The sequence below is a fragment of the Poromitra crassiceps genome, assembly GCF_964638095.1.
Source record: "Poromitra crassiceps genome assembly, chromosome: 17".
NCBI classification, from domain to species: domain Eukaryota; kingdom Metazoa; phylum Chordata; class Actinopteri; order Beryciformes; family Melamphaidae; genus Poromitra; species Poromitra crassiceps.
Window position 1 is genome coordinate 7184863 of NC_139635.1, and position 27491 is coordinate 7212353.

The 27491-nt window shown below is 42.2% G+C and overlaps 1 protein-coding gene across 1 annotated transcript in view; it reads right to left on the bottom strand.

Annotated features, from left to right (window-relative positions):
* Positions 1-4027: 4027 nt before the first annotated feature.
* Positions 4028-27491, bottom strand: part of LOC310792025 (neuropilin-1a-like) — a gene marked incomplete at both ends in the record, with an annotated part of 98278 nt that continues 74814 nt past the window's right edge. Inside the window, 3 exons of the mRNA XM_083653707.1 lie at positions 4028-4077; positions 19760-19986; positions 27053-27275. Of these exons, the coding sequence (XP_083509833.1) occupies positions 4028-4077; positions 19760-19986; positions 27053-27275 (500 nt within the window). The remainder of the gene's footprint in view (positions 4078-19759; positions 19987-27052; positions 27276-27491) is intronic.

Here is a 27491-nt window from a genome sequence, read left to right on the forward strand (position 1 = left end):
CTGCGGTACTCTATCTGGCGCTCTGCAGGCCGTGGAGCTTCCATCCTTAACCTTGACCCATATCCAAACCCTAACCCCAAGTGGCTACCAGTGTCTGACCATAACCAACCACCAGGGGGACCATTGCCTAACCTCAACCCCCACTACCCTGCTCATTGAGTGACTACAAGGGTGCCTGACCGGTCGGCAGTACTGTATATGAGCAGTTGGGAGCATGTGTTCTTATTTCATTTGGGTTGCCGTTCTTACAGTGTTGCCCGGGAGGACGAGGGCTTTTAGATGGTGCTAACGGTTTTGAGATTATGGAGAAATGCCTCATGGGACGTTGAGTTTTTGTACAGGGTAAAACGGAAGACTGTGTTCAGTTCAACTAAGAGACTGACAGCATGCTGGGGATGGAGAAATCATTTGTATGCTAATGTGACTGCATTAAGTTGAGGCTTGGCCAGTAGTTTGGAGACCCATTGGAAAACCTCAAGTGTCCGACTTCAGGTTCCCTGGACTGCTGTTTGCTCGGCATAGGAGTCTCCGCAAGGAACATTGTCTTGACAGGGTGGCTTCTGAAACTGGTTGACAGAAAACCAAGGCACAGATACAAGAATCAATGTTTGTCCTGACAGTACTGTTTGTATTTTTCATCAATGTATTTCCAGTGTTGACTATCAGAAGAGAAACTTGTGTCATTGCCTTTAAATGGGCACAAATCTGTTATCTTTAGCAGCCTCTATGGGCAGACAGTAGGAACTGCAGCAACATCACTGCAACCGATAACTCCCACCTGTAAAACCAGAAAGGATGCTGCAGCACTACAATGTGAAAACAATGTTGCACTGATATATTTAAAATAAAATCTATGTGTTTATGATGTTGATTTATGAAAAGAAAGAAAGAAAGAAAGAAAGAAAGAAAGAAAGAAAGAAAGAAAGAGAAGACAGTGTTATTGTTGATTCTTTTTAACATGGTTTCAGATTACATGGTATAATTCTGAAATGTACAATTTACGAAGATGTTTTTCATTCTCGAAAAAGCTTATACGCGTCTCTTTGAAACGTATCCATTTTATTTACTTGGTATAATATCACCTTGTGTTTTTGTACTGTCACTGATGTATGTGCCATTGGTTTTGTTTTGTTTTTTCTTTCTATGACGAAAAATGTTTTAATTTTCAGTAACGTTACTGCTTCTGTAATTTTGCTGTTTCAGATCTAGAAAAACAAACAAGAAAGGAAAGAAGGAAGTTTAAAAAAAAATCACGGAAAAGCAGTGAGGCCTTAAGTGACTAAAAGTATTGTTTGTACTTAAACCTTCTGGTCAGCACCCAGACTCATTCGTCTCTGTTGTCTCAGACTCTGATCATTGACTACTACATTCCAAAGAATTGGATCAAATAAATGTTTTAATTAAGACTCCTTTCACTGGTTTTCTCCACCTCAAAGAGAACGGTTTGTAGGGAATTATCGTCATCAGTCTGGCTAAGTATTATCTGTGGCAGTATTACCTTGTCTTATCTTATCTTAATTGTCTTAATGGTGGATTGATGCAGAGCCAGGGAGACACTTTGGTCGGTGGGCATTAAATAGGATGTATTGCGCAGGGCCCCGTGGGAAGAAGAAGAAGAAGAATATGGCATAGTGCAGTTTGAGGAGTGCTTTTGGTATTGGCAGAAAGTAGAATTCCAGGCATATTAGCAAGTACCAGCCATCTCCCCATTGGGGAGCAGGCGTAAAATGTCTCCAAATTCAGGAACATTTTTGAGAAAGCGAAATGGGCATGACTATTTTCAAACGGGTCCCTTGACCTCTCACATCAAGATATCTGAATGAAATTGGACTCCTTAGAACTGTAAAAGTCTTAGCTTTACAGCCATGTCTGACATGTCAGCTCGATAGGGTTGAAGAGCTCCCAGGGTCCTAAAGACAGTACTGAATGCAGTGAAAAGATGTTATACTCTGTCCCCCCCCCCCCCCCCCCATTTCTGCACACTGTGGTGCCGTCACAGTCATGGAATTGTAGACATTTGGTATGGCAGCAAAACTGAAGCATTTGTGGAGCCAAAGAGCCCACTAATTGCATTAGTGGGTGATGAAATAATGGCCTCATAGTAGCCTAACCATTTCAATGTAATGGTAACATTGTCTAAAACTTGGCCGCCAAACCCAAACTAAAGCTGTAGGCTATAAGAAATAAGATCATCTACCCCTGGATTTACATTAATTTACGCTTAGCATAATTTTCTGCTCAAAATAATGTAATTGTAAAAAAAATAAATCTCAGGACGAGCAATACCGAAGTGAGGTTTGGAGCTGTCTGGTGGACAAACACAGTTAATGCCATTTTAAAATTAGAAACACTAAGCATTCAGACAAAAAGTAGGGTAAAAATGGCAAGTGGAGTCAGTCAGCTTGGCTTGAGTGTTTCATATGGTAGCTGGTTCCATGAATACTTCACTGTCTATCCATTGTGATGCAGGGCCGCCAAATGTATCCTGCTTAGGTGCCAGGGCCGGTTTTAGCCTGCTATATTAGGGTGGGCTGGTAGAAATAATAGGTGGGCAACTTGGGCTGTAGGTAGCCCAGAGGTTAGAGAAGCAGACTAGTAGCCTGAAGGTTGCGCGGGTGGAGATTAATAGTATTCTAATTCTAATTTATAAAGAACAATTTGAATCAGGGTGTAGGAGCCATTTCTAGAGTCAAAAGTATCAATAGTATCAATAAGTATCACTAAAAATTTGAAACTAATACAATACTCATTTGCAACGGGTATCGATAATATCAATACTCAAACAAATTGTGTGCTTTCTCTTAAAGGGATATGCCAACATTTTGGGAGATTCGCCTATTTGTCATATTGCCGACAGTAAATGGAGAATGTGGATGCCTTTATCGTCACTGTGCGTTCCCTACAAAGAGCGGCACAGCCTTAGCTGCTACTTAGCTTAGCGCTACAATGGTAGTGAACGGTACAGCTGCCTACTCCCGTTCAGTCGCCCAAAATACACATTCCAACAGCGCCATGTTATGATTCGTGTACTCACCACGCGATTAAATAATAATCCAAAGTTACTGGAAACGCTCATTTTCGAAGTAAATCCACACACCCAGTAACAAAGATTAACCAAACTAACCAAGAGTAACTGAAGCTACTTCCTCATTTGCCATGAGGCGCATGCGCTGTACTGATGCCTGCACACAGCGCACCAATATTTAGGGCCGTCATGATATTTAAATGACAATTGATTCCAGCCGCCACATTTAACAATGAGCGCTCATTCATAAATGACACATGGACCCTGCGCTCCTTTGATAAATGAGGGACATTATGTTTCAAACTTGAGACCATCTTGCGAAGGGATCACAGCAGCTGCGGCATAAAACGAATGCGGGCCAGGTGCGTCAAGTGGGCACTGCGCAAAACACCCCAAAACCCAGGGATGTTTTTGCCCATATTTTTCGAATCATAACCCATATATGATGATATCTGTGTTGGAAACTCTCCCATCACAGAACAGAGGAGATTTCATATCAGGATCTTGACTCGATATGGGAAGTGTCATACTACCAGAATCTGGATTCCTGAAATGTCCCTCTTTTGACAGAATCTGGATTCCTGATTTGACTCATGCCATATTTTGAATCCCCAGCACATAACATTTCTGGTGTCGTTATACCACTATATTCTGCCCAAATATCTCATATCTCATTATGTTAATATCTGGAAAGTGATATGTGTGGTATCAGTTGCAGGAAACTTTGGGATATCACCAATAGCCCTAACATTTCTGGTGTTGTTATACCTACTTCCGGCCCCCTTGCTCAGACCACACCCATCTTCGAACTCCGCCTTCATTCTGAACTAAACACATGTAATTGTGTGACTGCATCTTGCACGGTTGTTTTATTAATAAATTAGGAGAATGTTGAAATAATTTTCCAGGGCAACAGAAGATCTTCCAGGACATTTTATTTTCCTCTCATTTTCCATGTGTTTTCCATGACTGGAAAATTGACCAACTGTTTTCCAGGATGTGTCAGAACCCTGCCGCCATGGTGGAGACGATGTCAGGCTCCGCCGGACAGTCTGAAACACAGAGACATGGGGAAATGTCAATGTAAATGTCATCTAGAAAGGAAGAACTATCAATCTAAACATTCAGCATTGTTAACAGTCCAGCATTTGTCCACAACAGCCCATCAAAGGTGTCTCAGTTGGCCCAAATGCCCCAGAAGTAGGCGTTGTGTATGTGGATACACCGTTGTAGCTGTACCTTTAAGAGAAGCCGAGCAGCTTTATGACAGCTGCCGGAAAGCGTCAATGAGTGTCTGAGTGTCATTGCGGATGTGTGTTGGTATGATGGCTGCCTATAACCGCATGATAATAAAACATTGACACTACGTTGTGGTCCGCAGTTTCTTCAAACATAATAGTAGGGGACATTTTTTCAATAACCATACCAAATATTTTTCTGATATCTTTTTGTTACATTTCACAATGGTACAATGTACCATATCTTAACATGTCATAGTCTTTTTTGAATAGAGTTAGAGTCAACTTTGAAGCTCATGTGAAAGTTCAGACAGAAAGACCTTGGTTGGTTTACACTCATTCATTCCAAGTTCAAGTTTATTTGCCATTTGCATTAAAATATGGCATTAAAATGCATTGGAATTCTCTGAATACTCTTGTACACAAGCCACACCTCCACATGGTATAGAAAAAAGAAAGTACAAAAACAGAGAGCACACAACAAAACATTAAACAGGGTAAGACATGGATGTACATTCAGCATGTCGGCACAGTGCATGGTTGTAAATGAATAAAAAGTATAAAAAATAATGATTTTTAAAAAGGCATAATAAGAAGGGCATATGAATAAAGTGCTTTGTGCTGTTCTCTAGGAACCATGCCAGGGTGGCATGTCTACACAGTGCAAGATTAGAAAGATAATATAATAAAATTATAAAATAATGAAAGCAGCAGATTAAAGCAATAAGGTGCTATTCATTTAAGAACCTGACTGCCTCTGGGAAGAAACTGTTTACAAGTCTGCTTGTACGAACCCTTAACCTTCCTGTCTGGGGAGCGCTCCCATCGGAAACGTCTGCCCGAAGGTAGTCGGGTGATAAGACCATTTCCTGGGTGACTGGTGCCCTGTATTCAGCTGATTAGGGGGGCGTGAGCGCTTTTGCTAAACCAATCACAGTTGGCCACATCTTCCCATTCAGCCAATCTCAGCCTTAGCAGCAACCTTTAAAAGCTGTTCTCTTTTCATACTCTGCTGTCAGTGTGATTGCTGCAACTCTGCTATGTCTCTGTGCACGCCGTCATGCTGTTCATGTTTGCTTCTCCTGCAATCATCGTCAAAGGAAGCTCATCACGCTGTCGAGCAAGTCAGGCTACATTGCTTCACAGCACGGCAGGTAGGCACACGCATGTGTATGGGATCAGTATAGTCTCATATCTATTGACCTTGACCTTGACCTTTCACGAATGCACATGCTTTGTTTCGCAGTTGTATTTCGGACTCACTAATGCACACGATCTGTTTTACAAATGCACATTCTCTGGTTCGCAGTTGTATTTCGGACTCACTAATGCACACAATCTGTTTCACAAATGCACACGCTCTGGTTCACAAATGTAATATTTATGCAAACTTGTAATATAAATTCGGAAATGCACACGCTCTGCTTCACAAATATAATTTTTATGCAAACTTGTAATATAAATTCGGAAATGCACACGCTCTGCTTTACAAATATTATTTTGAGGCACACTTGTAATATAAATTCACAGATCATGCGAATTGCTCAATGTGCATTTACAAACTGCTTCTCATTTGTGAACCTGTCTACATTTGTGAGAGAAATTTCTGCGCTGCCTTTTTGAGACTCGTCTAACGGGCAGGTCAACGAATGTCACCATTGGCTGATAAAGCTGTGTGATTCTGATTGACAGATTCATCAGCCAATCAGGTGTTTGCTTTCAGCCAATCATATGGCTCCTTACATTTTTTCCACACGTTGGGCGGGCCCAGCGGAGATTTCGTGCACTTAAACTATCCCTACCGAGGGAAAACCCAGTCCTTTATTAACAACTGAGACATGTCTCAACAAATGAAAATAAATTTGTTGCCACCCGTTCTTTCTTGCCATATTTTGTGATCGCTAACTCTGTCAACTTGCATTTTCTCCGGTAAAGAGAGCGGACAGCTATGTGTCCATGTGCATGACGTATTTGTACTTATCATCCAATAGCGGGCTTGGAAAAGTATCACGTGGTTCACGTTGCTCTTGTAGTTCCTGGTTACTGTCAAATCCAAACACCACAACATCACACGCTGTTAACTTTTTGGAATGATTTTCAGTGGCACTTTACTATGATTTGCATTAATTTATATAATATTAACTTAGCCAGCAATTCGGTGTTAAGACGTGACGTCAGTTGTGAAGGCTCGGCAGCTTCTGGTGGCAAGTGGCCGGGGCACACCACGCCAGATAAAATACTAATTTATGGTAAGTTCTTTGGTAAATTTGCTCTTACAACTAACGTTACCCCTTTCAAAGTCTGTTTATTTCATTAGCAACTTTTGTGAGCTAGTCAATGCAGTACAACGCTAGTAGTTTATGAGCACAACGTGATATCACTGATCAGTCTGTAGGCTATGCTTCCCTGACAGACCACAGGAAGCATAGCCTGTCACTTGGACTAAAATGCTAGCTAAGTGATTAACTATATTAGAAATACCAACATAATAAACAGCAGCCAGCATATTTAACTAACGTTACAGTCAGGGGTGTAATGGTTGGTAAATGAGGTGGGTAAACTATCAACCTCATTTAAAAAATGTGGCTATTACCTCCACTATAGTATATTTTAGTAATCTGCTCACTAGTCTCTAATCTAGAGTAACGTTACATTTGTATTAATAACACAAACATTTTAATTAAAATTAACCAATGTGACTTACTTATAGATTTTTGGACAGGCAGCAACATTGTTTGATATTTTATATTGATTTGTTGGACAGGTTTGAAAATCTGACATGCTGCAAAACCAGGCTGACATGGCTCACTGTTGTCTGCAAGAATCTACTGCCTCCAACCTTCAATGACAGGATGACCTGATGTAAAAGCCAAATGAGTGCATCTGTTTTTGCCGTGAAAATAAAGCTGTGTTTTTGCCGTGAAAATAAATGAACTGAGACCAGCAAATGTCCATCTGTTTAAATGAATTGTGGATGATTTTTTTTGCAGGAACACTGAAAATATCAGATGGTATTACAGTTCATGCAAAACATCTCAACTAAAGAGAGAACAAATCAGCCAACAACTCTGCAAAATTAAAACAATGACAGTGGAATATCTATAAAGAGCTGATGTCAGATAATCTATAATCTAACAGCCTGGAAATATATTTGGCTAACAGACAACAGCGTAGTCACTTCTGTTAAGAGTGACCTGGTACAGTAAGCTGGTCACTGAAGACACCTCAAAACCTCTTGATAGCAGCTATGTTCGATGATGCAAATAATGAAACAGTGTTAAATACTCTGTGTCACCAAATCAGTTTTAATGATCATTATAAGAGACATTACTTATGCCAGCCTGTTGACCAAGATACTTGATATCTGAAAGTCTAACAACCTAGATCAGGGGTGGGACATTTTTTTTCCAGAGGGCCATACTAACTTACATAATATAAAGTAAGCGAAGTGCAACACATTGGACTGATAACTGCCAACACTCCTGATTTTCGTGGGGGTCTCTCTATTTGTAACCCTCTCTCCCGCTGTGATTGGTAATTTCTCCTGTTAATCTCCTGATATCATAGTGATACAAATCAAATGGCTGTAGCGGATTAGATTTATTAACGTGATGCTGTCTTTTATTGACTTTTTGTGCGTTGTTTTGTTTTCCTTTGAGGACGTTGGGTGCCGGATTGAGATGGTCCAGGGGCCGGGTCCGGGCGTCCGGCCCATGTGTGACCTAGATGGTTCTGTATTGCAGGACACTGCAGCAGTTGAGGGTTCTGACAGGACACAGATCCATTGGAATTGGTGGAAATATACCTGCAAAGAAAACAGAAGAAGTCACTTTTTAATCTCATACACTGCAGTGCTTAGCAGAGCCCTGTCCAGTGCCCACAGAAGTTTAGTTAAACTCTGGGTCACAATATTATAATTATTTTTATTTTGGGTTCACAGCCATCTTCATTTATCAACATGTATAGATTATCTTTCACATTTGAGCTATTTGGTGTATTTGGTGGACCTTTATGAGTTATTGTAAAATCTGGCTATATATTATATATATAATTTTGTTGCCGTTGAACAACATTTTTATTAATAACATAATAGAACATTCATTTGGAACATTAGTAAACATTGTATGTTAAGTTAACAGTATAAAAATACTTTTTACTTTTCACAAAATTAAAATAAACGCAGTATCTTCAGTGAGGCTAAACCTGCAGTGTGACGATTTATTTCATCCAATTAATTTTATGTAAAACTAAAACACATCATAATATTAATAATATCAAATAAATGCTTATCTTTTGTCAAATCAAATGGACACACTGGACATAAATAGTTTCAATGTTGATCACACACACAGTGACACCCCCCAACCCTCTCACACTACACACAGCCTGTCCCTCCTGTGCTGCTCTCTGCTGATCCTCTCTCCTCCCTCCCTGTGCTTCAGTCACTCACTATGCACACACAGTTTGTACCTCAGTTGGAGAAGTCTTTCATCATTTTATTATTACTTCTCTTCAGTGGAATACGTTCATACCTCAGTCAAGTAACGTTAACGTATAACATTAGCCATGTGATCTGCCTCGGCAGATAGCCTATGAGAGTGTTTATCTGACTTTAACGGTATCTGCTATGAGCAAGATGTTGCCAAATTAGGACGGGTGGTGTTCGCGCAGATTTGCATCATGTTTGTGGTATTGCCTCGTGTGGCAGTCACTGGCTGAGCTTCCTCCTCTAATCTTCCTTGCCATCAGTGCTTTTAACGTAGCAAAAATATTCCCACAACGCAGACTTTTTCGACGGGGGGAAAGTTCTGGGGCTTCGCAGCAGCCATCACGTTGAATAACAATAACCTACAGCCTGCTTATGCGACCTGGGCACTCGGGGGAAACAAACAGCTGATACCGTGGGGAAGGTATGACTAGAGGGGATAATGAGATAAATGTGTTACTTACAGGTTGAGGTTGATTAAGTCTCTCCATCATGGATGTATTAAAAGAAGCTCTCAGTCTCCATGCTGTTGCTGTTGTGTGTTCTTCTGCCTGCCATTGTTTGAACGCTGTGCGCATGCGCACATAACAGTAGCTCCGTGTGTGGAGAACGTGTGGAAAAAATGTAAGGAGCCATATGATTGGCTGAAAGCAAACACCTGATTGGCTGATGAATCTGTCAATCAGAATCACACAGCTTTATCAGCCAATGGTGACATTCGTTGACCTGCCCGTTAGACGAGTCTCAAAAAGGCAGCGCAGAAATTTCTCTCACAAATGTAGACAGGTTCACAAATGAGAAGCAGTTTGTAAATGCACATTGAGCAATTCGCATGATCTGTGAATTTATATTACAAGTGTGCCTCAAAATAATATTTGTGAAGCAGAGTGTGTGCATTTCCGAATTTATATTACAAGTTTGCATAAAAATTATATTTGTGAAGCAGAGCGTGTGCATTTCCGAATTTATATTACAAGTTTGCATAAAAATTATATTTGTGAAGCAGAGCGTGTGCATTTCCGAATTTATATTACAAGTTTGCATAAATATTACATTTGTGAACCAGAGCGTGTGCATTTGTGAAACAGATTGTGTGCATTAGTGAGTCCGAAATACAACTGCGAACCAGAGAATGTGCATTTGTAAAACAGATCGTGTGCATTAGTGAGTCCGAAATACAACTGCGAAACAAAGCATGTGCATTCGTGAAAGGTCAAGGTCAAGGTCAATAGATATGAGACTATACTGATCCCATACATGTGTGCCTACCTGCCGTGCTGGTTCCTCACCTTCATCATGGATCACCGTGCCTCTGTCCGTCCGGCACGACTCCTGTCCCCGGCTCCGTTAGGTCGTCACTGTCTCACTGCTTCAGCAAGGAGTTTCATTCAAAACACAAGAAAATACTGCCGCAGAAGAGATGACCGGGTTCATCGATAATCCGTTCAGTGGAAGCTTTCCTCCAAACCGCTCCGTCCAAACCAGCTACAGTATCACCCGAGTCAAGTCTGCTCACTCAGAAAAAAATCTTCAACAAACTTTCAGCTCTACCGCTCCAAGGCAGCATCAAAACAATGTCTGATCTCCGTTGTCACTGGAATCAACTGCGCAAGTCGTGATGTCATCACTCAGCTCGGTGCCAGGCACGCTGGGAGATGTAGTCCATCACTTCGCCCTTGAAAGTTGAGTATTTTGTCTGATTGCACTCATTTGAATCATTGTTTCATTCTATTTCAACTGTGTCTAACCTCCCTGCTTCATTATTATTCTCATTGTGAGTTTATTTCATTCTTTTTTTTAGAAGAAGAAGAACTAGACGGACAAACCCGTCTTCATTTGTCACACGACAACCCAACACATGCATGCGGCCACACACACACTCATGCTGATGGTGGCCGGTGAACCAGTCTCTGCATTTATCCCATCCAGGCTTGTCCTTCCTCCGGAGGGCAGGCCAGGAGCAGTGGGCATCTTTCTTGTGTACAATCGTCACTGGTCAGATGATGATCTTCTGCATGTTTTTAGTAGGGGTCCATACCGATGTTGTATGGAGAAACCCCTGGGGAGCACGGGGAGAACATGCAAACTCTACACAGAAGGGCCCTTTTAACTCATTCACCGCCAAAGACGTCTTTGACGTGTTATCAGGAATAGCCATCCACGCCAAAGACGTGTTTGACGTGTTTTTGTTTTTATTAGTGCAGCGCGTAGTTCAAAGACTTCCCCAGCCTGTGACATGGTATCAGGTCCCTGCCCTCAAAGGGAAGCCGACAACACGTGAACAAACACATACTGTTGTTGTACAAACGCAGCTGTTGTTTTGAAATGAGCAGGAGGAAAAACAGAAAACAGAGAAACGCGCTTCCTTGTGCAGAGAGGAGAAACGCCATTGAAACGCCCCTCGGCGCGCTGCACGAGCTGGTCGGCTTGCTGCAGGGCAGCGGACATCGATCAGTTGTTCGCGGTAGTCAAACCCGTGACCAACATGATCGATCCTGGTCCCTGGACCCCGTTCCTGTGTGCCACCCCGAAAGAGACGAGACGGAGTCACAACTTTGTGAGCAGGAGGAGAACAGCAGCCTCGCCACAGAAATTGCTTTCACACAGAGCCAAGCAGCACGGCCACTTTCCTGTCGAGGGCGAGGAAGACTGGACTCCAATGCGACAGGACCCGGATGATCTCGCGGTAAGGAGTGTGTGTGTGTGTGTGTGTGTGTGTGTGTGTGTGTGTGTGTGTGTGAGAGAGAGACTACACTGATCTCTGCATTCTATGATCGTATAGTTTACTGAGACACTAGTACACGACTACACTGTCTCTGTACTAAATGTGATTATATAGTTTACTGAGGATATGTTGCTTTTATTTCAGATGAGGAGCCGATTGTGAGCCCACATCTCAGAATGAGGTCAGGACGGTCAGGACGGTCATTTAGGTCTGCTAAATGACGAAATGTAATGTAATGTAAAGAGACACACATGGGCCCCGCGCACACACACACACATTCACACTCACTCACACTGAGTAAACTGTATTGTTGAATGTAAAAAAAGCACTTCATGTATATATATATATATATATATATATATATATATTTTTTTTTTTTTGTCATTTGTGTCATAACGAATAATATTTACATGTCTGATGTCAATACAGTTCAAAATAAAAGAATTGAGAGCGAGTTCTGCCTGAGATTGTGTCCTTTACAAAAATGCAATTTTCTGCAATTTCTCTTCTCAGAGAGACCTTTTTGGTGAAAACAGGGTGTATATAAATGGCTATAAGTAGAGTACAGAACATGCTAAAAGCTCACTTTTTTTTTTCTGGTGAACCCAGAGACGTACATCTTCATTTTGAGGGATTGCAAATCACTTTAAGTTAAGTTAAGTTTGGTGCTAAGTTTGGTGCTAATAGATAATTTACTGTGGGTCTTGAAAGATGACCAACAATTATGAAAATCTTTGGCCTGTGCTAAATATTGGCAGTCCTAAACTGGCCATGAATGAGTTAATGAGATAGCCCAGCTGGGCAGTGGGCACCTGAGGATGGGGGGGCGCCCACAGCATCCCAGGTGGGAATTGAACCCAGGACCTTCTAGCTGTGAGGCAACAGCTCTACCGCTGAGCCACCGTGCCCCCTTAATTTAATTCATTTTGCATCCTGTAATTGTATTGCATTTCACGTGGCCTATAGCTTGTTCTTGTATATCTGCATTAAAGGTCCTTTATATCATGTCATTTTAACCGTATAAACATGTTTCATGGGTATTTAAACAGGTTATGAATTCTGTTGTAAAAAAAATGCTGTCTCTCCCCTTATTATCATGCACTGTTTTGATCAGCTAAGACAAGATGATCTGTTAGATCCATCTTCAGCACAGTTGATTGTGTTTGTTGTTTGTTTTTTCCCATTCTACTCAGCTATATACTTAATCAGGTCTGGTCTTCACATTCAGTTGGGGGTGCTGTAAGCAGGCATATGAATTAATTTACTGTGATGTCAATCATGGCCGTAGCCAGGGTTTGAGAAATACCTAGGTCATTTTAGTGTGGCATGGGGGGCCCCCCGTTTAGAAAGTTTTGTCCATATTAAAGTAAAATGCTTCAATCTGGTGCACTTTGAGAGCAAAATTAAGAGGTTAGATCTATAAAGAACTACAGACATCATATTAGTTTAATATCCTCTTTGTTGTTGTTTTACAATAATACAAAAAATAAATAAATATATTCTGCATACAGGTCACATATGGCAGAATAGTGCTCAATTAGTGCTCTCCCACCCCCCTCCCTCCTCCCCCCCACCACCCCCCCTCTCTCCTCCCCCCCACCACCCCCCCTTCCTCCTCCCCCCCACCTCCCCCCCTCCTCTCCTCCCCCCCCTGCCACCTCCTCCCCTCCCCCCCTGCCACCTCTCTCCCCCCACCACCCCTCCCCTCCTCCCCCCCCACCACCCCTCCCCCCCCCTACCACCTCTCCTCCCACCCCTCCCTCCCTCCGCCCCCCCACCACCCCTCCTCCTCTCCCCCCCCCCACTGCCCTCCTCTCCCCGCCACCTCCCCCCCCACCTCCTGTCCCCCCCCCTCCCCCCCACCTCTCAGCACCCCCACCCCCTCCCATCCCCACCTAACCACCAACCCCCCCACCTCCCACCCCCCACAGACCCAGACCGTCATCACCATCAACGGCACAGTGGTGGAAAGGGTGGACAGCTTCAAGTACCTGGGAGTCAATATCCACCAGGACCTGACTTGGGCCGGCCACACCGCCACTGTTGTCAAAAAGGCCCAACAGCGAATACACGGACTCAAGCGCCTGAAGAAATTTGGGCTAAGGAAACTTCTACAGAGGCACCATTGAAAGCCTGCTGACTGGCGGCTTCACCACCTGGTACGGGAACTGTACCACCATGGACCGCAGGGCGCTACGGAGAGTGAGACGCGCGGCCCAGCACGTAACAGGATGTGAGTTGCCAGATCTGCAAGAACTGTATAAACAGCGGTGCCTCAGGAGGTCCCTGAAGATCATCAAAGACACAAACCATCCCCACAACAGCCTGTTCTCCCTGCTACCCTCAGGGAGAAGATACAGGGTTCCGAAAGCACGCACAAATCGCTTGAGGAACAGTTTCTTCCCGCAGGCCACGAGACTCCTTAACATACACAAATAGTGTAGTAGCCGTACTGTACCGTACTGTAGCTGCTACCATTACGTATGTCTAATGTTTAATTGTATGTTTAATAAGGAATATGCTATTTGCACCTGTATGTCAAATACGCCGAATTTAAAACGCAGAGTTTAATTGTATGTTTAATAAGGAATATGCTATTTGCACCTGTATGTCAAATACGCCGAATTTAAAATGTTGAATCACGTCTAAAGTATGCACACGACATGCGCACCTATGTGCAGTGAATATGCCACTGTCTCTGACTTGTCTTATCACTATACTGCCTTATTGCTTGTTGTGTCTCTTGTTGTTTTTGCACTCATATGCCCTGTTATATTTGTTATATTTGTACTATGTTGTAAACGGAGTCCACAGCACAAGAATTTCACACGTGATACTTGTACCATGGAGTGACAATAAAAATCTTGAATCTTGAATTAAATATTTTGGGCATCTACACAAACATCACTTACAGCGGAGTTACTTACCCATTCACTTCAATAGAATGTCCCCAAAGCCTAGCCCCAATGCAAAATTTGAACGTCTGTTCCTTCTATAGCACACAGAGAGGAACCAAATTGTTGCATTTCTGATCAACTATGTCATATATCATGTTATTTATGAGGGCTTTAAAACATCAATGACAGATGAATAGACGTGGGAGCTGGGGCTATTTTTCAATTTCATTCAAGAACACTCAAGTCATAGAATTAACCATTTATTGTATTATGAATACAATGCATACAATTATGTTTGGCGTTGAAGGCTCCGCTCTTAGAATTAATTTAATATTTAATTTAATATTTAATTAATTTAATTCTCCCTGAACTCGGCTCAGCAAGCATGCTACGCCGAGCAGGGAGAGCAAGCAGAATCCCCCATGGGAATAAAATATTCCAGATACATTTAAACCATAGAAAGTAAAAGAGGGAGCCTAAAAGCAAGACATGGAAACATGTTAATTTTTTGAGCCATGCAGACTCCAGAGGTACAATACATGATAGCATTTGATCTAAAAGGTGGAGGCTGGGGTGGAGGTGGCAAAGCATTGCCAGCAGCCGCAAACGATCAGCAAGGTGGGGAACAGATCAGTGAGTGAGAGGCTGCCATATTTAAACGGACCGCCTTGTTGTGAGAATGACTGTGATTGGAGAATTGGTTAAACGGTGAACCAAACAGAGGCTGTCAGCTGGTACATCATGTCTTGAATGAACTAACGCAGGCTTCATTTTTCAAATTTTTTTTTTTTTTTTAGAAAATACCGAGGTCATGACCTCGGTGTCCTCAATGGTATTAGTTACGGGCATGATGTCAATTATGGAAGTCAAACAGCTCGTCTTGAGGCTTTTCCATATTGCTGGCATGGCTTTATCTGTTGAACCATGCGAGTTTGAAATCTGCTTCAAACTCTTGATTATTATCACAAATTGGAATTGACCATGTTGTCCGTGAGTCAATTAGGATGGAAAACTATGAGCTTTCAGCAGAGTATTTTTGTCTGTTGCCTTCCTGTATAATGTAGTGTGAAGCTGGCCCTCCTCACCCTTAGAGATAGTCAAGTCTACTAAATTAATATTGCTTTTGGAAGACTCAATACACAATTTTATGTTTGTTATTGGTGTTAAAATATCATAAAATAATAGAGGTTTCGCCTCAGAACCATGTCCAAAAAAAGATGTTGTCAAAGTACCGCCCCCACCATTTCATCTTCTTACTATAATTTAGTTCAGGGGTGCCCAATGTTTTTACACTTAAGATCCACATTTACAGCTGATCTACCTGTCCACCCCCAACGCCGCTGTAAGAGTAAACCTGATAATAAGTCTTTGTACACACACACACACACACACACACACACACACACACACACACACACACACACACACACACACACACACACACACACACACACAATAAATAAATAAATAAACAATCATCATCATAAACTCACAACTTCATAACAATTACAGTAAGTGTGGGTAGACATAACTAACATAACCTATGAATGAAATACAGCTCATAATTTCAGTGAAAAGCAATAAACAATAGTTTACAACTGAAATACTACATTCAATTGCCTTTGGACATGTGGCATCCTCGTAGCACAGTGTGTTGCAACAACTAAATAGGGAATTCCCATGTTGCACTACGCGTAATACAACTTCATTCACACAAACGACTTGTAGGGATCGGTGGACTGGTGGGGACTAGTGGTCGGCATGTTTGAGGCAAATTTGATTTGTTGAACTGATCATCAGCGGACACCTATCTAAATAAACCTTGCCCCAGCTGTGCCGCGCAATTACATAGAGCCATTCACTGAAAGGTTGGCCGTAGTGCTGTTGGCTACAGTATGCGTTTGCATGCATATCCTGCATCCGTTTGAGGCATCTGTCATGCACGCTATCCAAATCGCGATGCATACGCTGTAAACGGATGCAGGAAAAGTAGGGCCTGCAGCTATGCATTCCCATGAGTATGCAAATGCATAATTAAAAGCAAGGCCCAATCCCAATTATTTTCTTAACCCTCAATCTTAACCCTCAAGCTCAACCCTCAATCTTAGTAGCCCTCAAAACTAAGTGTTAAGGGCTATCTTGCGACTTTAAAATGGGACAGCCCTTAAAGGCAGATACGTCTTCAGACTGTGGGGGGCAGCAATATGCCAAAGCTCCGGATCCAGTCTGTCAATTCAAAAGAAGAGGAAAAAAGCATCCCTACAAATATTTCCTTGATAATATAGATGTAGAAATTACGATAACCATTGTATTATCTTAGTTTAAATGTCATTTTATGGATTTCCGTTTTGGAGCCTAACACAATTTGTTGTTGCTAACTATCGATAGTCAGTAGCCGTGCTGGTCAAGCCATATTATTATTATTATATTATAACATTGTTAACGTTGTTACGAAATGCCATAATTCTCGGTGGTAATGTCGTTGTTGAGTTGTTTTTATCAAGATACAGCCTACGTGTAATGCAACGCACCACAAAACAAGTGGGGGCTAGAATGACCGTGCTTTCCGACGTGAGGGCTGGCTTGACTGCAGTTAAACACTGCAGTCAAGCCAGCCCTCACGTCGGAAAGCACGGTCATTCTAGCCCCCACTCGTTAGCAACAACAATTGTTGTTAGGATTCCAAAACGGAAATCCATAAAATGACATTAAACTAAGCTAATACAATGGTTATCGTAATTTTTACATCTCTATTAACAAGGAAATACTTAACTTTGTAGGGCTACTTTTTTCCTCCTTTCGCCGCCATCTTCCATCTGAATGGATCTAGCTGATGAAACGCAAGGGATTCTGGGATCGCACTCACCGCCAAGTGTGGTCGTGGAAAATCTCAAAACTGAGGGCCGTAGAGCCCTCAAACTCGACCCTTAACTTAACAAAGTGAGAATCGGGACAGCACTAGCACTTCGCGGGAGTGCGCATTTTTGAGACTGAGGGTTAAGATTGAGGGTTAAGATAGGAATTGGGATTGGGCCCAAGTCTCACAATTTCAGGATTGGGACAAGAAAATCTCTAGGTTTATCTGGGGGGGGATGAAACCAAGAATTAAGTATAAGACACTTCAACTTCCCAAAGACAAAGGAGGACTAGCCTTACCAAACCTTCTAGAATATTATTATGCTGCACAGATCCGGCCTCTGGTTTGTTGGTGTGACACAAAGTGCATCACAAGATGGAAAGAGATTGAATTAGGAAAGGAGAGGAGTCAAGTTCAAAACATGATAGCAAATAGAAATTTGTTTAAAGAGAAGGAGAAAGAGCTAGACCCAATCACTGTGTTTACTCTGAGAACCTGGTTTATAGTGGTCAGAAAATACAATCTGGGGAGGGAGGTCAAACTACTGAGCTGGTTGACTCATAATCCCAAATTCAAACCCGGGACCCTTGACATCAGTTTTGTACAATGGGCAAACAAGGGCATTACGGCAATAATCTCAATAATAGATACAAAAGAAATTAAACGTTTTCGGGACTTGAAGAATGAATTTGACCTGGAGAAGCAAGATTTGTTTAGGTACTTGCATGTCAGAGACTTCTTCATTAAGGAAATAAAACCAGACCTTCCAGATGAGATAAGCGGAGTGTTTGGGGCTCTGGGTAATGCCTATAAGAATAACACAAGCAGAGTGATATCGGTGCTGTATCAGGGCTTGATGATGAGTAGAGGATCCTCCACGCTGTATGTTAGAGATAGATGGATAAAGGAATGTAAATTAGAAATAACTGAAGATGATTGGTATATGTTGTGTACAGCAAACGACCACCAGTCGTTTATTTTCCTGTAATACACTTTTTATACTCTTTTTTTTTTAAGTTTTGTTGTGATGCTTTTAAATGTCCGTTTTACTCTCTTCTTTTATTTTATTTTCCTGTCAACCATTTTATGTGAAGCACTTTGAATTGCCTCTGTGTATGAAATGTGCTATACAAATAAACTTGACTTGACTTGACCAGCTCCAGGATGTGGCGAGAGTTTTGCTGGAAAACTATCATCAGGTTCTTTATTACTCCCAAGACAAAAAGTAAATTTTCTGAAGCACCTCATACGTGTTGGAGGCTTTGTGGGAAGAGAAATGTAGACCACGCTCATGTTTTCTGGGAATGTAAGAAAATTAGGAAATATTGGGAAGAAATATCGGTGGAATTGAAAGCAATATTGGGAAACGAGGTACCTAACACGTGTGAGGTGCTTTATCTAGGTAACTTAACCAACGAAAATGTACAGCGGGAGGATCAGTATTTGGTTAAAGTTTTGCTAGCAGCAACCAAGAAGGCAATCACAAGGAAATGGTATAAGGAAGAACCACCCACCCAGAATCATTGGACGGAAATAGTAGAGGAGATTTTCGAAATGGAAAGACTTACACACATACTGAGAATTCAAAAGACACAATTTGAAATAAAATGGGACAAATGGACAACTTACAAGGAAACCCCTCCTCACAGAGACACCACCCTAACCCCTGAAAGAAGACCTGAAGAAGTATGAACCACAGAATGTAAACACGTAACACTGACTAAATGTGATTAAATAAATACAAATTTAAGTAAAAAAAAAAAAAAAGGACTGTTACCACCAGCACCTCCATGTTGACATAATTGTTTTGATATTTGCTAAATTTAGCGTGTGAGCAGTAGAGGGACACATGTCATCTGTTACTTTATTTAAGATTTACAGTTTTGTATGGAAATGGTGTGATTTGTTATAATAACATTGAGAGAAAAAAAAGAAAAAAAAAGCAAGTCTTTGCCAAGGGAGTCGGCTGGGTTCCATGAGCGTTTTGACAGGCCTACAGTATGTGACAACAAAATGCACGGACTGACTAGTTGAATGACACTGACAGTACAAAGTTACACTAATCCAAAAATGATTTGGGGATCTAGCACCCTGAGATCTACCAGTAGATCCCGATCTACTGGTGCTTGGGCACCACTGCTATAATTGTGATTTATTCCCCATATAGACCCAAGAAAAGGTTTGCATAATTGGGAGCAAACAAGCCCCCATAGCATTGCCCCAATCCTAAAAATACAATTGGTTCTGAAAAAGAAATACATTATTTTTGAGAGACCATTCTGTGAGCTGAAGGATGAATTGTATCTGTGTCCCAGCTTCATTTTAATATGCAGCCATGTGTTTACATATTCCACAATGAAATAGTCATCTCAGTAAAGGGTTTTAACCTTTTGCCAGAAGAGAACCTTGGACGTTTCTTTTTTGAAGTTTTGTGATCCCCACCACCTTCATCACACCTGTTTGAACTTCTGAGCGCTCTGGACCTTTTCTTTTTGAAGAAACCAATACATTTGTCTAAATGCAGCACTCACCCAGATTCTCCACCACATGGACCTCCTTGGTGTGGTTCCTGATGGCATAGGAGTAGTAGAACAAGCAGTCGTTTGCATCGCGCTCTATGCAGTGCATCACCGGGAAGCTGTGGTCGATGGGCTGGGGCAGCTTGTCACGATCCTTCACCTTAATCAGCTGGAAGTAGCTGCAATCCTCACATGTGTCGTTCTTCCCGGCTTCGAATGCTCGGCACTGGACACACTCCCTGTGGACAGAGGAGGGGTCAGTTCATGCTCATTGTTGGATTTTCTTTTTCTTGGGTCAACTTTGTTTTTATTTTCTCCCATTTTCTTACATGTGCAGTCCCAACCGCTTCTTTTCATCTGAACAGGCATGCATTATGATAATTCTTCATTAGAATAGTGGTTTTCACCGAATTTTCTATAAAAATCAGGAAAATAATAGTCTCTGCTCTCAATTCCACACAAACTGTATATTGACTGGCATAAGTTTGAGCTCAGCGAAATGGTTCCTTGAACCTATTTCGTGTCAATAAACATCACTGGCAGCACTGGGAAGCCGGAAGCCACAGGCAGAATCGATTCAGAAATTTGATTGGCTGAGTAGCATCACGTGTGATGATTTACAGCACATGCAATTGGTCTGGCTAGAAAAGCATATGCCGGTTAAAATCGAAACGCTCTGTGAAAATGTAACAACTCTCAATGATTTGTAGGTTATAGGGCTCGGTCCGGAAAGGGCGGCGTCTGGGTCCGGGTGCGGATCGGAGTCCGGACTTTGAGGATCGCCGGTTTAGAGGAACTTATTTCTCTGCTGGTTGGACATTGTCCTGTCACAGTTTGGTTATTTTCCAAGGGGACAAAAAGCATGTGGGATAATGTTCAGGAAGATACATGACTCCCCCTCCCCCTGCAGGGCCTTCTTTATGACCCACTGATAAGAACAGGCCTCCAGCCAGAGGTCAGTTCCTGTGACCTATTGGAATGTAGAGAGATGAGAAGTTTCCCACAGGCCTTTGCTAGCCTGTGTATCAAATGTTCCATAATTAATGAGAAATTCCTATTATTATTTACTTTGTTTTTATTTTATTTATTTTATTATTTATTTATTTATTTAGGTTAGATCCGGCTGTTATCCTGATCACCCTTAACCTGCCGCTGCCAGATGGGGGTGGTATTGTTTTCACAAGCCATGCACCATCTGTTTTGGACTCTATTGATGTTAACGTGGCCTGGGGCAACTTTAAATGCTTGTTTCTTTCTGTAATTGACTCAGTTGCTCCAGCAAGGTCAGTTAGAATTAAACAAAGGTCGAATCCTTGGTTCAACCAAGACATATTTGATGCAATCAGTGCAAGGGATAAAGCCCTGAGATTCAAACAATCAGGTGACCAGGCTGACATAATTCAAGAACACTCAAGTCATAGAATTAACCATTTATTGCATAAATGAATACAATGCATACAATTATGTTTGGCGTTGAAGGCCCCGCTCTTATAATTAATTTAATATTTAATTAAATATTTAATTAATTTTATTCTCCCTGAACTCGGCTCAGCAGCATGCTACGCCGAGCTGGGAGAGCAAGCAAAATCCCCCATGGGAATAAAATATTCCAGATACATTTAAACATTTTTTGAGCCATGCAGACTCCAGAGCTACAATACATGATAGCATTTGATCTAAAAGGTGGAGGCTGGGGTGGAGGGGGCAAAGCGTTGCCAGCAGCCGCAAACGATCAGGAAGGTGGGGAACAGATCAGTGAGTGAGAGGCTGCCATATTTAAACGGACCACCTTGATGTGAGAATGACTGTGATTGGAGAATGGTTAAACGATGAACCAAACAGAGGCTGTCAGCTGGTACAGCTGGGGCGTAGCCTATGACATCATGTCTTGAATGAACTAACGCAGGCTTCATTTCTTGCAATTTAAGTCATGTAGGAATGAGGCCCAGCACAAAGTTAGGGAGGCCAAAAAAAAAAACTTCTCTGACAAAATAAATAAAAATAGGGATAATCCTCAAATGCTGTGGAAAGCCCTGAAAAATCTGGGCTGCACGACAAAGCCCGATAGAGATTCGAAGCCATCCATTACTCTATTAATCGATGGTAACAATGTGAATAATAAGGATACGATTGCCAACCATTTTAATTCAAACTTTTCTTCGGTTGCCCATGAGCTTGTGGAGAGTCTGCCTCCTTGTCTAGGAACTTATGGACAGGCTCATATTCAAGATTTTTATAAACGATTAGGTGTTTCTCCAAATAGTTTCTCTTTTAATCTAGTGTCAGTGGAAAAAATAAAAAACATGTTGCAGGCTCTTAACTGTTCAAAATCCACTGGCCTAGACAATCTCTGCCAGGTTTCTTAAAGGAACACTCCGCCCATTTTCAACCAGCTTTGTATCATTAGAACATCAGTAGTATATCAGAAAACTGTAAACTGTTTTGAAGTCTGTCATTTAATTTGACAGTTATTGAGTGTTAAAGTGTGGACCAGTGACATCACTGGTCTACACTAACTCAAATTAATAACTCATTAACTCAAATCAACTCTCAATAACTGTCAAACTAGATGAATGATGAATAGTTTGAAGAAATTTGGGCTAAGGCCAGAAATCCTTAGGGACTTCTACAGAGGCACCATTGAAAGCCTGCTGACTGGCTGCTTCACCACCTGGTACGGGAACTGTACCACCATGGACCGCAGGGCGCTACGAAGAGTGAGGCGCGCGGCCCAGCACGTAACAGGATGTGAGCTGCCAGAACTGCAGGAACTGCATAACCAGCGGTGCCTCAGGAGGTCCCTGAAGATCATCAAAGACACAAACCATCCCCACAACAGCCTGTTCTCCCTGTTACCCTCAGGGAGGAGATACAGGGTCCCAAAAGCACGCACAAATCGCTTGAGGGACAGTTTCTTCCTGCAGGCCACGAGACTCCTTAACATACACAAATAGTGTAGTAGCTGTACTGTACCGTACTGTAGCTGCTACCATTATGTATGTCTAATGTTTAATTGTATGTTTAATTAGGTATATGCTATTTGCACCTGTACGTGAAATACGTCGAATTTAAAATGTTTAAGTACGTCTAAAGTATGCACATGACATGTGCACCTATGTGCAGTGAATATGCCACTGTCTCTGACTTGTCTTATCACTCTACTGCCTTATTGCTTGTTGTGTCTCTTGTTGTTTTTACACTCATATGCCCTGTTATATTTGTACTATGTTGTAAACGGAGTCCACAGCACAAGAATTTCACACGTGATACTTGTACCACGGAGTGACAATAAAATCTTGAATCTTGAATCTTTACTTTCCGGAGTAGTGCCAAAAATGGCGAAAATTGTGCGAGTCACACCGGTCTTTAAATCTGGTGATAAGAACGATTTATGTAATTATCGTCCAATTTCTATTTTGCCTACTCTTTCCAAGGTTCTGGAAAGAGTAGTTCACAATAGACTGAATAGCTACCTGGACAAGCTAAACATCATTGTGCCATCCCAGTATGGTTTCAGTAAGAACAGCACCACCTGTATGGCAGTACTTGATCTAATTGAAAAGATTAACGACGGCATTGATAAAGGCGACTGTGGTATTGGCATCTTTTTGGATCTATCTAAAGCATTTGATACTATTGACCTTGACATATTACTTAATTTGCATCATTATACACAAAACAAACAATATTTATTTGTTTGGGAGACATCAATATGTTTACATAAATGACCACAAATCATTAAATACATCCATCAAATACGGGGTTCCCCAGGGTTCCATTTTGGGGCCGCTTCTCTTCATTTTGTATATTAATGACTTTGTTAATTCCTCCCACATATTGCATAAGGTTTTGTTTGCTGATGACACCAACTTGTTTTTGTCCCACAAGAATCCGAATGAAGTCGAATAAATCTTAAATAGTGAACTTATGAAAGTAGACACTTGGTTCAGATGCAACAAACTTTCTCTTAATGTCAGCCAAACTAATTATATTGTGTTTCGTCCCATCAAATAACTAACAGATGCTGAGCATGTTTGTCCCAAAATAAATTGACAAAATATCACAAGAGTTAGCTCCACAAAATTCCTGGGGATCCTCATTGATGAATTTCTTAATTTCAAATGTAATATTGATGTTCTAACGGAAAAAAAACTGTCTAAATGTCATTTTCAACAGTTTCAGCCATCAAGTACCGATATTTCATAATAATTTGCTGTCAAATGTCAATATTAATACCAGTATCGATGTGTTACATAACTGGACAGTCATGTAATTCAGGTTACAGATCAAAAACATGTTTTAGTATCACCGAATTGATATTGATTGAATCGAATCGAATCATGATTAATCGATTCGGAAGCTTGTGAATCGGAATCAAATCGATTCATGAAATTTGAACCGATACCCAGCCCTACTTGTCGAATGCCTCACACACCAGCACAAAGCCTGCCCGTAGATGCCGCTGATTGGTTCGTCTCGGGCCATGGATGGCTTCTGCCCAGGGGTGGACTAGGATCATAATTCAGGCCGGGCATTAGATACCAAGCAGGCCAGGCCGATACGGGCCGATGCGCGTGCCGACGTCCGAAGGCCGCCGGTGGAAACTTTGGGCCATTTGAAGCTCAATTTGGGCCGTTTGAAGCCCAATTTAGGCTGTTTGAAGCCAGATTTGGGCCGTTTGAAGCCCAATTTGAGTCGTTTAAAGCCCGATTTGGGCCGTTTGAAGCCCAATTTGGGCCAAGTCCAATTTTACAATGAGATGCACCCACTTTAACCCTGAATAAAGTAATAAAACCACTAGTAAACCAGTAGGTGGCGCCTGCCCTGCTGTTCAGTGAGTGGCCTGATGGGCACAATTTTTTTTTTTTTTTTTTGCAGGCCAGGCCAGGCCAGGCCAGGCCAGGCCAGGCCAGGCCACCGGGCATTTGCCCGACGTGCCCGATTATGCAGTCCGCCCCTGCTTCTGCCCAATCCTGGTTACGTCCTCAGATGAAGGTGCATGTCTTGTTATAATACAATACCCCCCCCCCCCCATCTGGCAGGTTAGATCACCCTACAGTTGGATCTAATAAACTTGGGTAGGACATCAGATTTGATGTGTGTAGTAGACTATATGATAGTCTCGCTGGCCAGCCTGCCCCTCCCTTCCATGAGAGGAGTCTGGCAACGCTGGTCACCATTCTGGAATTGCGATGAGCGGCGCATGGCGGCAGTGCCCTTGGAAAATAGTTTCCAACAATCCAACTTGTCATTTTCAGCATGTAGCAACGAGCTAGCGTGTAGGTTTCTGCCGTTAGCTTGCTAGCTAGTTAGCATTGTTGTTTTCACTGCGGCAGCAGGGGACTATTTACAGTGACACACAGGGAGGAGGGAGCGGAAGCCGCTCTGATTGACATGGTCGGAGCCAATGACAGAGCTTGTAATAAGCGGGAGTCGCTCCAATGGGAGCAGCTGTAGAGCAGGGGAGGGCTTATCCCAGTAGCCCGTTTCCGTGCAGCCAGACTGCTCTTACGGAAGGGAGGGGAGGCTGGCCAGTGAGACTAACTACCGTTGAAAGCAAGGAGGAAATCACATACCTCGGCTGTATCCTGGATAATAAAGTATCGGGAGAGAGTATGGCTTTAAAAACCATCTCCAAAATAAATCAGAAGGTTAAATTCCTGGCCAGACTTTTCTCCTCGGAAGGAGTCCTTCCTAGACAAAAGTACTAAAATTCTGGTGGGCGCTTTGATACAATGTCACTTTGATTACGGATGTACCTCCTGGTACACCGGCATCACCAAGGCCCTCAAAAACAAGCTTCAAATATCACAAAACAAACTAGTATGGCTGTTACACTCTCTCCATCCCAGAACCCACCTCGTGCCTGGCCACTTTTCCAGCCTCAGGTGGCTCAGAGTGGAGGAAAGAGTGAATCAAATTAAGCTGTGCCTGGTCCATAAGATCTTGCATAACTTGGTCCCTAAATATCTCCAAAATTATTTCATAAAGGTAAGCGATGTCCATAACTACTCCACCAGAGGGAGCTCCCACAACGTTGTCCCCACTAAATTTAAGAGCTGTATGAACAAAAACTCTTTCAAATACTCAGCCGGGCTGCTGTGGAACAGCCTTCCGGACAGCCTGAAGCTGATTGACACATTGAGCAGTTTCAAAATTTCTCTCAAAAACTGGTTCATGACTGGTTCTGGAACATAAATGTAAATATTTTGAGTATTGTTAATTTATAGCCAGTTTAAAGTTATTTTATTTATTTTAGACAGATTGGTTTTTTGTTTTTGTTTTTTAGCCTTTTTAATGTGTTTTTTATTTTCGGGATTGGGTCTTGTTACAAATGTCTCTTATATTGCTTTTGGTAAAACTGTTTTTAACATCTTAAATGGTTTTTTTAATAGTCTATATGCTTGAAGTAGTTTTATGTTTCTTTGTTGTTATGCCTGTTTTTATGTTTTATATAGACCAAGGACCACAATGGAAACAAGTCCTCGGACTTTATTGTGTTTTTATCCTTGATGGTGATGTATGAGTGGCATTTATATTTCATTGTGTCATATGTCATATGTTTCATTCATCGAATAAATCAATCAATCAATACGATGGCTTGCAGGTTACAATGCACATCTCTCCATCAATACCTGTCAATCAACACATAAGAATCAAATGTCAGCAGCGCGTGCCTCAGCTATGTATCAATCAATGTGCGCCACAGTTGTCGTAGCCAATTTTGCGAGAGAGGTAATGTCAACTATTTATTAGCCTCTACTAGCATTTAGCATCTATACTGATATGATCATGCAACATTTCTATTGATTGTTGTCAGACATCGTCGTAGCTGTCACCCAAAATTTCTGACACTGTCAGAATTCGTCCTAGGCTATCTTTGGTCGCAAGACTTTGACACGGCCGTCTTTGCACATCTCTCACTGCGCAACGCAAGATGAGCATTTTTGTAGCCATGACCAAAGATATACTTGGACAGGTACCTGGTCGTTGTGAAAATATCCTTGTATTGGAATGATCAGTTGGAAGTGGGAAAATGAGCAGAAAGTTTTCTGTGTGCCCTCTCTTCTCCAAGCACCGATTCGCTACCAGCTGACCTGCCCAGTCAATCAGAGTGATTTCTCTCACTGACGGCCCAACGGCGATTGTAGAATCGTCTGAAAAAGCCGCCGACTAGAGCGAACAGTGCGAGACACACCGCAAAGACCAGGGCGACAGATGCTCACAGAGACCCAGACATTGCTGACACCTGATTATCAGCTGTATGTGTTTGTATGTGTTTAAGCAGCAGCACTCCAGACTCACTTGAGGATGGTGCAGATTCCGGGGCAGGTGGGGCAGAACTCGCAGGTCGGGCCCTGGAAGTTGTCGTCGGTGCATCTGCAGCTGCCACACTCACAGTGTCCGCGCCCGTTGCAGATCTGGCCGTTAGAGGCCAGGCAGGCGGACGTGTCCAGGGAGCAGTCGCAGGCGCTGCCCGTGTAGTGGGCGTCACAGATGCACGTCCTGCATTCACATCGGCCGTGTCCTGGAAGAGCAGAGGAGAAGAAAGGGGTTAAAGGGATAGTTCAGTTTGTTTGAAGTGGGGTCCTATGAGGTACTCTCATACAGTCAGTGTACTGGGTAAAGCACTCTGGACGCATCGTGCACCGAGATAGGATAACTGCACTACAGGCACAGAGAGCTGTCTGCTGAATGTGAAGGGGGCCATGGACAAAAATGTAAAAAATGTGCAGGTTGTTCT